Source organism: Ictidomys tridecemlineatus, chromosome 8 (assembly GCF_052094955.1).
Source record: "Ictidomys tridecemlineatus isolate mIctTri1 chromosome 8, mIctTri1.hap1, whole genome shotgun sequence".
Classification (NCBI taxonomy): domain Eukaryota; kingdom Metazoa; phylum Chordata; class Mammalia; order Rodentia; family Sciuridae; genus Ictidomys; species Ictidomys tridecemlineatus.
In genome coordinates, this window is record NC_135484.1 from 28,903,247 (window position 1) to 28,917,566 (window position 14,320).

The window sequence follows — 14,320 nt, forward strand, 5'->3', positions numbered from 1 at the left end:
GGGTGAGTGTAGAAATAAAGAAAAAGTGGGGGAAAAGAAAGGAAGAAGGAACTTAAAGCAATGATGTTGCACAAGGTATCTGATGCTGTTGGAGGAAAGATAAAAGTAGTTGCATCATCCAAAACTTATGCCTATGAAACAGTTGTCAAGATGTTTCCTTTTTGTCAATGCAAGCCCCTGCTTTTTAACAGTACTAGAGTTTATGCTTATGTGGTTACCTTCATTGTTATCATTTTGTTAAAACTTCAAACTATGCTACAAAGTACAAAGTTTTCATACTGACTGTCTTAGGAAATCAACTTGAACACAATTCCCAAAAGGTCCATCAATGCTTGCTTTGAGTTAAGAATTGTCTTATTTGCATTCTAACCTACTAAAAAGCTAGAGAACTCAAGAGGTTGAGTTGCTTTTCTGTGTACATGTTCCTGATGCTTCTATCCCTTTCTAAGGATGTAGACTGCACCGAGGCAGTGAAGGGCTGCCAAATCAGCGTGGTTAGGAAAGCAGAAGAGCAAATTAACAGAAGTCTCCTTTCAGCATGACCACGCAACAGGAGAAATTGCAAAACATTAAAGTTAAAAAGTGGTTGAGTGGTCAAACTAACATGTGCACATAATCATTTTATTATTTAACAAAAAAGAAATTAACCCCTAAGAATACCTACTAGGTATCACTTCTCTTTTATTCACTTTGTTGGCTAACTAGATTTGTTACAAAGTACAAGCTGCTTTCTCAGTTTGCTGCCCAATTATTTAAAAAGATATCACAATTCAGTAATGATCCACACAACTTTCATGCATGCAAACAAAAGAGAGCACTGTTATTTATGCATCAGTGTTTTACATCTATACATATAAAATTATGTATATAAAATAAAAATATAATAAATATATATTTAATAATAAGTATATAAAATATATATAAATCTTTTTACATGTAATACTGAATGTACATCAAATCATGTTTGCAATTATAAAACAAGGACAGATTAAGAAAGTGAGAGAAAAAGAAAAAAGTTAAACAAATAGCATATAGTACAAAGCTTTGTAAAAAAAAAAATGTAGCACTTCTTTTATTTTATCCTTGCTAATCTTTTAACTGATTACAGTCAGTCCTGGAGAAAAAAAAAATGGCTTGATGAAAAGCACAAATGAATTTTGTTTCTACTGTAATACAAAAAGACTACTTCCAATTTAGTTAATACACATTCTTTTTTTCTTTCTTTTTAAAATTTATTTCTTACATACATGACAATGGTGGAGTGCATTACATAGTTAATACACATTCTGATACCAACAGTATTTTTTTTTTTTTTTTTTACTATCAACTACTTCTGTTTAAACATAGTTAACTGATATACAGAATTGTGGCTGGGGTAATATTTAGAAGAGAAGAAAAAGGATACAGAAGAGTATTGGGGTAAAGCTGCAAACCATCCCCCCAAGTATGTAGTGACATTCTTACGGGTAATGCCTGCTGTCCTTTGAGCTCATTCTCAGTTGACATTAGGAGCAACTCTAATTCCTTTATTCGTTTTTCTTTCTCAGGGTCTTCATCGTTATAGTGTCTCTGAAATTAGAAGTTAAGGGGAGGGGAAGCAAAGGTCTGATTGGAAAGTAGTTGTAGCCTGGAGTCTTAAGGTACCACCACACAGCCCAAGGAACCTCAGTGTAAAACCAAGACAAGTCAAATAATTTCCACTACAGAAATCTTTCTGAATGAGATTTCAAATTTAAGGTAGTGATGGGAAATCTGAGGCTATAGAGTGGATGCTGCCTAATGAATTGTTTCAACTTGTAACAATGAACATCAGAAAACTCTCCAGAACAAACCCTCCAAGAAGCCAAGATTGGTAGATTGTTGGCCTGAACTTTACCCTCCTCTCTACTATTCCCTTTTCTTTTTACTTCAGCTGCTCAGGTGAAAATAAGTGTCTAACATAAAAGAAATAAAGCATTTCTTAAAAGCACTGCCTTGCCCAGATAATGAGTTTCTTTATAAGAGAATCTTACCTGAATGGCTGCAGCAGCTGGCTGAGGAACATTAACTATATTTACATGTAAAGCTACAGGATATGGAACATGACTGGAGACCTAGATCAAAAAAGGGAAAACAAAGGCCGAGTCATTCATGGTTACATATGCTTCAGGGGATTTGACTTCCTGAGGTTTTATTCTGGGACTGAAGGGGGAAAAGTACTCTACTGATAAAATTCTCTAAACAATTAAATAACAACAAAAAACCTCCTTTAATTTGAAGTTTAGCCAGGCCTTTTAAAAATGGCTGAACAGCTAAAGTAATACAATGAAAGAAATTTAAGGTGCTCATCAGTCCCAACAGGAAGCATTCCTTAGAGAAAAAAACACGATGGAAATATAACCTAAAATACATTTGTGAATGTATGAAACGTTTTCATGGGAAAAGGAGATGGTACTAGCTGCTTGCAACAAAATATTTTTCTGAGAATAATTATGATGTTTTGATAAAAAGCACAAAACCTCTTATGATAATCCATTCACCTGAGACCTTTCTGGAAAGTCTGTAGTCAAATCCATGGAACAGAGAAAGAAGAGTAAAAACTACTCATGCATATGTTTTGCCTAATATTTGCATATGAGGTCTGTATTCTTGGATAAATTTCATCATTTATTATTGTTAGTTCAAAGATTAACATTCCTTGATTTTTCTTCTTTTCCACTCACTAAAAATTCTTTCTTTCCATACATATAAATGTCTAGAAATGAGGAAGGAATCACACCAATCCAAAGAAAGATAAAAGGGAACATTGGATTATCAATGCCATAAAGCTCTGCTCTTGAATCAGAGTAAAAATGTAAACGTTTACTGAATCAATAACTGCATTTTGGCTAGATCACTACCAGAATTAACAACCCATCCATTGGTGCCAAGCTATTTTCTCTCCAAATGTAATATTACATTCACTTTTCATTTTGGAAGAGAAAAATATTAGACTATAAATGTATCTTTCCCTTCCCCCATTCTTCTTCAGCAGTACTTTTACATCCAAACTCTAATTTTAAATTAGAATTGAAGTAGTGAGTTAGAATCAAACAACTTGGATTCTAGCTGGCACTACCATGATTCGTAATCCTGGACAGAATCACTTAACCATCTCATTTCTAGACACATAACCCAGGGATACCCATATTTACCCTGATCTATTTCAAGGGGTATAGGTGAAGATTGATCTTAGTTTATGTCTAGGAAAGCTCTTTGAAAACAATATAACCACAAGTATTATTATTATCGGTAGCTAAAATAACCATGTCTTTCACTAAAGTAAATTCTCAGGAATGGCTTACGTTTTGTGCTTCGGAAATTTGGTAATAGGAATAGTCATTGCTGACTGAGGGCTGGCCAGTTGGAGGGAGTTGAGATGAAGGTGGGGCATGAGCAAAACTCATCAAGTGATTGTTTTTCTGGAAGCCTGTGGCCACTGTTGGCTGGCTGGCTTTAGAAGACTCCTGCAGATAACCTTCCTGTTCCACCTTCCTACGCATTGTAGAATTCCAGTGGTTCTTGATAGCATTATCAGTTCTGCACAGAAATATAGCATATAAAAATTTTACAAACAAAAATTTCAATTCAGATTAGAGTTAATTGACAGAAAACTGTTTCTAACAGAAATCTTTACTTTGGTTCCACCAACAGTTGTTTTCTCTTTTTAATTGTTTCGCTCTTTTCCACCTGCTAAGATCTTGCTTTCCCTGTAGCCAAATTTAAAAATTCATAGATTTCTCTTATTTATTTAATCTAGAATGTATGGAGCTTTCCATAAACTCTGGTATCTTTTCATCATTTTGTGACTGAGGTAAAGGAGTATTTTCAACACGATAACCTTTCAGTGTTGATCCTGACCATTTGTGGTACAAGACTCTAATACAACCTAAAAGTTCTAGCTGTCCTAAAACAATGACTCCTTCAAGAATGGCTTAGCAGGGCCTACCCACCACAAAAATTAGGGACTTGGCAGTGTTTGGGAATGACAAAGACGCTGTCTCAGTGTCTACTCTTTAGCTCTTATATTACTAGTGAGAAATTTTGAGTCAAAAACCCTTCCTACCTTTTGAAAAGCATCCGACAGAGGTGAAAGGAAAGGAAAAAAGGGAAAAATGATAACTCCTGGATATTTTCAAACTCTCAGGAAGTTTCTCAATTCAAAAAAAGAAAAAAAAGAAAAAAAAAAAACCCAAACCCAAAAAACCATTTTAAGACTACCTTTCCCTATATCCATGGGGGTGAGGGAATGTGTGATAAAGTAAGAGGAAGTTGGATTACCCCTTTAATTTTTAGAAGAGGAAATAGTATATCCTCCATAGGGGAGAAAAGGCCACCTTTGACAAATCTCTTGAATTTTCTAAGCTTTTACTAAACCCTGAGGGAGGGAATGCTTTGGAGTATCACAAGAAACCACAGCATAATTCATTTTTGAAATTACCCTTTCTCCATTTTTATATTAAGAAGCTCAAAAATAAAAATATCTTTAATATTTTCTACCTTAAAATCCATAGTAAAAAGGATTTTCCAAAGTAAGAAAATTCAGTTATATATTACTTAAGGGAGGAACATGGGACAAAAATGAGGTTCCATAGTCATTCCTCATAATAAGATCATTTTCTTGTCTTGTTCACTGAAAAAAAAGCATTATATAGACATTATTTTAAAACCTGGAAAAAGTATAATAACTCTAGAAATACATTATTTCTTTATTCAAAGTAAAAAAAAAAAAGTTAATCATGTGGCATAATGAAGTGAAGCCAGGTATTTGGAAAATAATAGCTGAGCAACTACCAAAATGGTAGCCAGTCACTAAACTGGCTGAGTGAACTCAGACCAAAGATAGACTGTCTACCTTTAGTTTCCTTCTGTGTTTAGAGCTCTTCAGTTTACAAAGTGCTCTGACATTTATTTTACTTTGATCCTAACATTGGCTCTGTGATATAGATTATTACTTATTTTTGCAAATGGGGAAACCACGGCTAAGTAAAGTTCAAAGATTTAGCGCAAGGCTCACTACTGGCTGGATCCTAAACGTCCTCTACTAGATAAACTATAGGATATTTTCTGGTTCTAAATAAAACATGATTGATGGTATGTAATTTGTTCATACATTTAAAACAGAATGTTAGAATCCCGCTCCTTCATTCTTCCCAATCAATATATTTTTTGACATAGTATTACCGTCCAGGCAGTAGCTTTGCGATTTCTGCCCATCTGTTTCCCAGTCTCTTGTGTGCCTGGTAAATAATTCTGTCTTCCTCTTCTGTCCAGGAGGTTTTCTTAACTTCTGGATTCAAGTGGTTATGCCACCTCTCCCTACATTGTTTTCCAATTCTCCCTTTTAAGTGCTTGGCAATAACAGACCAACGTTTCGGACCGTATTTCTGTACAAGTTCTATCACCTTCAGATAAACACACAAAAATAACCTGTGTTTTAATGTTATGTAATGAGTCATTAATCATTCTTCAGTGTTACAAGTTCTTTAGAAAACTTCTAAAAGTCTGCTTTCATTCATTAGAAATATGGGACCAGAGTCCTTTACTTCCTGATTGCTCACTTTACCTGCTTCCTTGGCTGGGGAAACATCCAACAAAGATGTCTGGGGAATATTCTTAACTTTAATGCACACATACATGAAAACAAAACTTACTCTCTGATCTTCTTCTTTGGTCCAAGGACCCTTGATGAGTTCAGGGTTTAGCACTTTCTGCCATCGGTGTTGGCACTGCACATCTGTCCGATTCTAGACAAAGTATGCACCATCATAAAGATAGAACACCATATGCATGTGAAGACTTTGCTTAATATGAGTCATACAGAGAAAATATGCAATGAAAACATTCAAGAACACCATAAGGCATGTGTAGAGAGCCCACCTTTCCCTCAGTACTTACAGGCTAAAGAATGTACAGAATACATCAAACTTGCATATAAAATTAGAAGCTTTGCCTCCTGTGCCTGTCAATTTAACTTAACCTTGACCTCAGTCTGTGGCTATATAGTTACAGATTTCTTAGAAATTCCATTTTGTCAGACTTCAATGGAAACCCACCAGTAAGGAATATAATAAAGTTTGCTTCCCAAACTAAGAGATGTGCATTCAGGAGCACAAGAAGTTATACTGTGGAAGGAACAAAGATGATAAAAGGTAGGCCTACTTTATAGGACCTTGCAATCTTACATGAAGAAAAAGGCAAATATATAATTAATTATAATAGAAGGCTGAATTCAGTTCATATGCAAGGAGAGATGCAAAGCAAAGTGCCATAGAGGTGGGCAGTAAAGCATTCCCTTAGGAGGAGAAATTGTTTCTAAGGAAAGGAATCCAAATGAGCTCTGGATGTGGACGTTGGAGGATGGTCAGAACTTTTGACTGGAGAAGGAAAAGGAGAACATTCTAGGAGGTGAGACTGAAAGGATCAAAATTCCAGAGGAGGAAAGCAGAAATGAATTCCACCAAATGAGCTTATGGAGAGGAAGTAGGAAACAGCATGGGAACTATAAGTTGGGGCTATGTAGGGGGACTTCTCTGTATCAGGTCAAAGCACTTTACTTAGTTTGTAAGACTGTTAAGTCACCATTGGTGGGTTTTGGTTTTGTTTTGTTTGTGATGTTAAGGGTTAAACCCAGAGTCTTGCACATACTGGGCTAGCGCTCTGCTACTGAGCTACACCTCCAACTACTATTGTTCTTTTTGAGAAGATAAGATACATATGCATTTTAGGAAGCCCGGATCTGTCAATAGTGTTTGGGATGGAGAAAAAAATGGAAAGCTACAAGTGGGGAAGCCATTGGAATAGCCCAGATGAGAAAACAGAAGACCTAACTTGTGACCCAACCATGGAATGTAAAGGATAAGAGAGACTACCAAGGAATTCCAGCTTTCTTCATAACTGCTTAGACATAAGGGACAATGGAATGGGATAAGTAAAAAATATCCTAGCATTTCAAACCTGATTTCCAACATATGGCTATTTACAAAAATGGGGAATTCAGAAGCTGAACAGGAAAAAAATATCAAGTTTAAGTATCTACTATGTAACAAATCATGATAACATTAATTTATATTATCTCAAGAAATCAAAGATAAGCAAGAAGCACTTGTTTAAGATGTTGTGGAAATGTTTTAAAATTTATTTGGAAATCCCAAAAACAGGGGCTGGGGATGTGGCTCAAGCGGTAGCGCGCTCGCCTGGCATGCGTGCGGCCCGGGTTCGATCCTCAGCACCACATACAAACAAAGATGTTGTGTCCGCCAAGAACTAAAAAATAAATATTAAAATTCTCTCTCTCTCTCTCTCTCTCTCTGTCTCCTCTCTCACTCTCTCTTAAAAAAAAAAAAAAAAAAAAAAGAAATCCCAAAAACATGCATTATAAAATGTAAATGATGAGAGGGGCATCTCTCCCCCTACTTCTTATATATGGGCAATATGTGATATCTTAATAGCTTCTATAAGAATATTTTATTTAAATCTTTAGGAGGAACTTTTCTATTACAAAGAGAATAAATCACTAACTTACCGGGAGATAATTGGCAATGACTTTCCAGTCATCTGTTCCATTCTGTTCCACCAGCTTCTTGAGTTTTTCATCCTAGGACATTTAAAGATAATCCTAGGGTATCAGTCATTTACTGAATAACTCTGCTCAAGTTCGACTGAACAACAGAATTAATGCTAGGATCCAGGGGGGAAACAAACCCTACTTAAAGTATCCAAATACAGAAAATAAATTATACTGGTCTAGAGCAGAGATTTATTTAGTGTCAGACTAGAGTTTTTATTTTGGCTCAGCTATTGATTAGTTGTACCAGTTGCATGTATTATTTTACCTTTTCAGACCTTAGTATTGTTATCTATAAAATGGGAATGCTGATATCAATAGGATTGTTTGGGGATTACACAGGGTAATTATGCAAAACATTTATAATAATCCCAGGCACCTATTCAGTGCATAATATATGACAACTGTTAGAAGTTTTACTTAATGATGAAGAAATAAATTTCAATATTAGACTCCGTAGCCATTGAACTATGATAATAGATAAGATCTTGAATAAAAAAAATAGAATATTTCCAGTTGGTTCAATCTCTTTCATATGTTAAAAAAATAGAAGATAACTTTTTTGATACTAAAACTTGAATGCATATATAATGTAATAAAATCATTTAGTTCTTGTTATCAATATATGCAGTTTTAAATGAGGCCAAAACATATTAGAACACAGAAGACACTAAAACATTCATGGAAAATTGCTTCTTTCAGTTCATGTACTATTCACTGTCCCATCACTTCACAAGAGTCGTTCTCAATGTGCTTTTTATGTTTCTGCAAAGGTAACATCCATTCACAATACAGGTCCCTGGTACAATACAGACACAACCAGGAACCAGGTTAACAACAGAACTTCTATTTCCCTAATGATCATCTTAGGTGCACAATCTCTAAAGGTAAAATATGAATTTCCCATGTGTCTCCTGGGAATCCTGTCTGTCTGTCCAAAGGTACTCTGGTTTAAATGAAGCAGAATGCAATGAAATTGAAGAGAGTTAATATAACTTATATTTAAATTAAATCTTCTATGATCCGTGGCAATTTTTTGGAGAATATTAAAAAAAAAAAGAAACTTTTCCTCACACCTTAATAATTTAGCTTCAGAAGAACTTTTCCTTTCTTGAAAGGATTAAGCTTTTGATAAACTAGCAGAAAAAGAAATGTGGGGAACAGTAGTCTTTCTACCCATTGCTGGATGGATGGTTTTAGAGCAAACATTCATACCCATATTTGGATCTGTGAAAGATTAATACCAAGAGTATTAAATGAATATATTATAAAGGGGTAAGTTCTATACATGTTTTGTTTTATTCCTTGTTTTGTTTTTGGAAATAGCAATTCATTCATTTATTTAGGGAGTATTATTAACATCCTACTTTGCAGTGAGTAATTCTGGGTTCAGGAAATACAAAGATAGTGATGTTTAGCCCTATCCTCAAGAGGCATGCAGTCTCCTGGGAGAGATGTAGCTATCACATCAACACTAAGGCAGAACCTATACCCCAGGGCAGAGAAATGCAGGAGGATGCTTCCAGCCCTCTTGGAGGAAGCCAAGGATGGCTTCACAGAGTGGCCATATCTTTGTAATTAATGAAGAAATGGTAGGAAGTGGTGGGACTCAAGAGCGAGAACTGGATAGGCAGAGGGAAACAGATGGAGCATAAAGGAGAAAGGAGAGGACACGTGGATGAGTGGGGGACATAAGTAGTCAAGGCTGAGCTTTCAAAGAGCCTCCTAATGAGCTGTAGCACCTGGAGTTGAGCTGGACTTTTGTTGTTCATAAATTATACACTACCATTTTTTTTCATGCTTTGATAATATGATTATTTACCTCTTCCCTGGTCCACCTAGTTTTCCCTAAGTGACGCTTTCCAGACTTGGGAAGCAGCCCATCATAGTCATGGTCACACATTTCAATGTCTTCATCATCCTCGTCACTACTGTATATGCTGCAGAAATAAGAATGGCAGACTTGGGCTGAAACAAGAGGATTTAAACTATTGGATTACAAAACTTACATAAAAACTCCTCAACAAGCTTTTCAAAGGTTATGAAGATGAAACTTTGGAAACTTGCACAACAAGATTGTTTTCTGCGTTCTGTTGCTGTAGTATTGTAAACTGGTTCTGCTGTTATTGGTATCCACAGATACGGCAAAGGACCTGGCACTGTCTTACTGCTCTGCATGTTTGGACCTGCACTTATTGTTAGATCAGTGACAAGTTACACATTTGGCAACCTTCCAACCAATGAAGGTTTAAATTTAAAACTTAATGTTAAGACAAGAAAAAGAATAAGAACCCGGGTCCTTTATATAAGTGCACTCTCAAAATCTTTGGGATATGTCACATCATTTAAGTAATATCTCCCAAATACAACAAACAAATCACTTATGCTATTCCAACAGGGCTGGCATTTTATTACAATAAAAATTCAAGAAATAATATATCCAATAATATAATTATAGTCATTCCTTAAGATGAGAAGCTTAGGAGAAGGTAAGAGGAAAGCATTTTAAAGCCTGAGAAAGGATAAGACCATCAAGTGATCAAAGTGTTTTGGCACTAACATAAATATCAAATTGTTCAAAACCCTGGGCCTGAAGGACACAACTGTGGCCATGTTTACATGACTCAGTTTCCAAAGTAACTGAGTGAATAATTAGGCCACTTAATAGTCAGAATCTTTTTTACTCTTATTTTTTCTATCTTTGACTGAGTGATGTTTAAAATATCTTAAAATGTACCCAATTCAAAAGTAAGGGATTCCCCCAGAAGAAATCTATGGGTTAAAAAAAAAATATTATTTTCAAAAGAGGTTTTCCCTTTACTAGTTGACTAAAACTATGAATTTTGATGAGTTTTGACAAAATTCTATACTTAGTTTATTTATCATATACCGAAGAGATGAGAGTAATTTCATAGCTTACTCTCAGCTGTAATTTTCTTTATAAAACAAGATATGAAAAGCTATACTACCTTACAAACTTCATTAAAATTTGTCATTGTAATATTGAGAAATCCATCAAACTGAGACTGATTGCTTTATGATAAAAGCAATATCATAATGCAAATTATCTTAAAAAAGGAAATTTACATTCATAACAGGTTTTATCTTACCTAACTAACTCAGAAGCATAAATTACCAACTCCCTACAAGTCAAGCAGAAGTGCTCATCAAAAACTCTTGAGTTGGGATTCTAATAGTTTAAAACTATTATTTTGAGAAATAATCTGATGATCCAGGTTGCATGGTGACAAGATGTGATCTAAACTTCAAGTACAACTACCAATACACACACACACACACACACACTCACAAATCCCATTACTTGGTCTTCTTTTTTTTTTTTCCATTTAGTTTCTATCCTTTGAAACAAGAGTGTATTGTTTAATACTGAAAACAGGAGGGAGTAAACAATCAATCATAATTACAATAATAATACTGACAAGTCAATAACAATTAAAAGAATTTCCTTTTAACATAAAATACAGTATTATAAAGAAAAAATTAACATAAGCCCAGAGCTGTAAGTCTGCATCTTTTGAAAGGTTCGTAGTAAGCTCCTTAGAAAACCATCAAATGAAGTAGCTCCTTGTGAAGTATCATGGATAGCAAGAAAACCAAAGGAATTTGAAAGTAGAGTCATAGGCTCAACTCAAATTAACTTTTTAGGTTTGGCTAGACCTGGAGACCTGAACTGTGGACATTTCCCAAACCATTAACTGGGCATATCCCTTGGCAACAACAGTCTAGAAACAAGCAAAATATTCAGCTGCCCACAGGGGGGCAGTCCACCTCAGGTGAGAAAGAACTAGAATCAAACAGGACCAGAGTTCTCTGGAGGATAAGGTGTCAGTCCTAGTTCTGCCTCCGCCTAGCTGCGTGACTTGGCCAAATCACTTCCTCTCTCTCGCGACTTCGGTTCCTCGGTTCCTCGCTTATACATTAGGGTTTGGATTCTATTTCTAAGGTACTTTCCAGCTTGCATAAATGATACCTCTATGTCTTCTGTGCCTCTTTAAAATTAAGCAAATAGGCAAAACTGTGCAAAACCAAGGTCTTGGGGGAAAACGTGGCATGTGCCTTCTGCAAGGGCCATGAGGACAGCGGGACCAGACCAGGACTGCTATCCCCAGGCTTCGCGCGGGGGCTCTGCTTTGACCTTTGCATCTGATTTCCTTGCACTAAATTGTCCTGCCCGCCTCAGTAGCATGATTAATTTCTGCTAAAGACCTGAAATAACTTTTCCTTTATCTGCTCTGACAAGATCTCAGACCCAACAGTCAAAGGACTTTCAAAGGCTGATTTCAGGCTTGATGCACTCGACTCCTCCACCTGCTAGACCCGGTGTGGTTACAAGAGTACAACTATGAATATTACATTCTGTCAAGGAAACAAACCGTGCAAAGAAACGAAAAAGAAAAGAAGCGCTGGGGGTTGGGAAGAGGGAGGGGAGCGGGAGGAAGTGCCTTGTGGCCGCTACTGTGATTCTAGAAAAGGGGTTCAGACTATTTCGCTGACCTGGTTAATAATCCCTGCCGAGTTGACGCTCGCCCTGCAAGAAACGGCTCGGAACCCGCAGCCGGGTTTCTCTTCCCCCTGAGCCAGGTTCAAGGCTCCCGCCCCTCCCCTTCGGGCTACCTGGGAGCCGCGGGGAACCTGCGCAGCCCCGCCCAGCGGGGGCAGCCAAGATCTCGGGGCGCGGAGCCTGGAGCGCGCCTCGGGTCAGCACCCCTTCCCAGCTCCCTCCTCCTATTGCTAGTTTCTGCTCTCAACAAAACAGGTGAGCTTGATTGCTTCCCTGTGAAGTCCAAAAAACGAAGGTGAAACCTCTCAAGGGGTGGCATCCTTGCCCCGCGAGGTCGACCCCCGTGAGAGGGGTAGGGGGCCGGGATTTACCTATATCGACCCCCTTTTCTTCCCACTCCAAGCTACGCACGCGTAGCTCCAGGCCCCGGCCAGCCTCGAGCTTCTGCTGCAGGGCTCACGCCCACGCTCATTGCAACTTCCAGAGCCACAGGAGGACCAATGCCCACCAGTACATAAAACAAATAAGTATGAGAAAATCAAACAACCCGAAAAAAAGCAGGCAGGTTTGCTTTGCCTTCACGGGATTTTTCCCAGAACGCCTTCGCGAAGGTCGGTCCGATCGCCCTTCCAGAGGCGGAGAGACTTAAGGCAGCTGCAGCAGGGCGCGGGCAAGAGCAGCGACCTCAGTCGCGTCCACGTGTGCGCACTGCCTCGGGATCTCTTGCCCAGGAGAAGGGCCCGCGAGGATTGCATCCCAGGTGCGCAGCAGCAGCCTTGGTGCTGAGGGCCTCTGTCCCTTTGGGCCGAGTGGCGACCACTATGGCCACTGAGCCAGCCCCCGCAACCTGTTCTCTCAGGGAGCCCGGGCGTGATGAGTCTGGAAAATCCCCGGGGCTGGTAGAGGCTGGACCGTCAGCAAGTGACAGTTCCTATGAGTATTTCCCTCCTCCTTTCCCTCATTCCATCTGTAGGGTCAAAATGTAAGGGCATTTCACCCATCATCCTGACCAGCCTTCCCAAGTGCGGTGACATGTGCAACGCGAGCGCGTGTGGGTGCGCGTGCAGTTTGCAGTAGAAATAAAAACCTTCCAGAGAATAATGATTCGAACCTTCAACCAGGGCTTATAACAATTTGCAAAGCCTTTTCGTCCCCTAAAACCTTCTTTCCAGCCGCCTGTCAGCTGACACTCTTCTATGCCTCCATAATGAATGAATGAAATTTAAATAAACTACCTGCAGCTACTAAACAATCCGGCATTTTCCTATATCTGCCATATGCTCTGCACTTTCAAATCCAAACATATCTCAATGCATCCAGCAATTAGGCTGCGACTCTCTTGCCGACACTCAAGGCATCACGCCAGGCACCTGGTGGGCTCCCCTAGGCTGGTGGACACCGCTCTGCCCCCGGCTGGAACGTGCTTCTTCCCCCCCCCCCAAAGGGAAACATATACCCGTGCAACTTGCAAAAAGAGCCGCGGGGCGTGCTTCCCAATGTCCTGATGCATTTCCCGAAGAGACTCTTCCATTCATCAGTCTCTCCAGCCGCTTCTGCGGCCGAGGCAAGGGGCTCCGGGTCCTCCCGGGTTCTGACAGCACCACAGAAGATCCGGGAACCAATTCCCACCTGCTCCTAGGCGCCCGGTGTCCCGCGCGTCCCTGCCCTGGGCCGCCCTCATGGACTCCCCGTTACCTGTGCCGGGGTCTCCGGGCCATGGCGCGGCGGGCGCGGGGCTCCGCCGAGAGCCGCGGGGACGCACCGGCTACCGCCTCCCGCTGCCCGCCGCCTTGCCTGCGTCCCTCCCCGGCTGCGCAGCAGCGCTCCGCACTGCCGGGGCGAAGTTTCTCAGGAGAAAGAGGAGGAGGAGGAGGTCACGAAGGAGGAGGAGAAGGAGGAGGAGGAAACAGGTTGATATTAAAGTGTAAACTCTGTAAACAGAGATGCCATCAAACAAAGAGCTTTGGACACTCCCCCTCCCGCCAAATCTGGCGCCCCTGCAGTGCGCACGCGCCCTGCCAGCCGCCTCCGCGGTCGCCCTGGCTGCAGCCGGCGGGCTGCTGGGCCGGAGGGGCCGCCGCTCCCAGCCGGTTCTCGCGCCGCCGAGCTGCGCCTGGCGCGCCGCAAGGTTCGGGAGGCGCGCGGGCCGAGAACCCGGGGAGGGGCGACCAGGGACTGCGGCAGCGCCTTTTCTTGGGCAAACCCCGCTCCCG

General features: G+C 39.8%; 1 protein-coding gene across 4 annotated transcripts in view; it reads right to left on the reverse strand.

Annotated features, from left to right (window-relative positions):
- Myb (MYB proto-oncogene, transcription factor) overlaps positions 1-13,937 on the reverse strand; it is a 33,060-nt gene extending 19,123 nt beyond the window's left edge. For 3 of the 4 annotated variants that reach the window (XM_040283363.2, XM_040283362.2, XM_040283361.2), the window contains exons 1-8: positions 13,803-13,937; positions 9,408-9,525; positions 7,544-7,615; positions 5,673-5,765; positions 5,203-5,423; positions 3,324-3,558; positions 2,013-2,093; positions 1,465-1,569 (exon numbers count right to left, since the gene is read on the reverse strand). In XM_040283363.2, coding sequence (XP_040139297.1) covers positions 1,465-1,569; positions 2,013-2,093; positions 3,324-3,558; positions 5,203-5,423; positions 5,673-5,765; positions 7,544-7,615; positions 9,408-9,525; positions 13,803-13,825 — 948 coding nt within the window. In that variant the 5' untranslated portion in view covers positions 13,826-13,937. Of the gene's footprint in view, positions 1-1,464; positions 1,570-2,012; positions 2,094-3,323; positions 3,559-5,202; positions 5,424-5,672; positions 5,766-7,543; positions 7,616-9,407; positions 9,526-12,478; positions 13,772-13,802 lie in introns of those variants that run through there. The other variant, XM_078019086.1, reaches the window with a different exon arrangement.
- Positions 13,938-14,320: the final 383 nt, after the last annotated feature.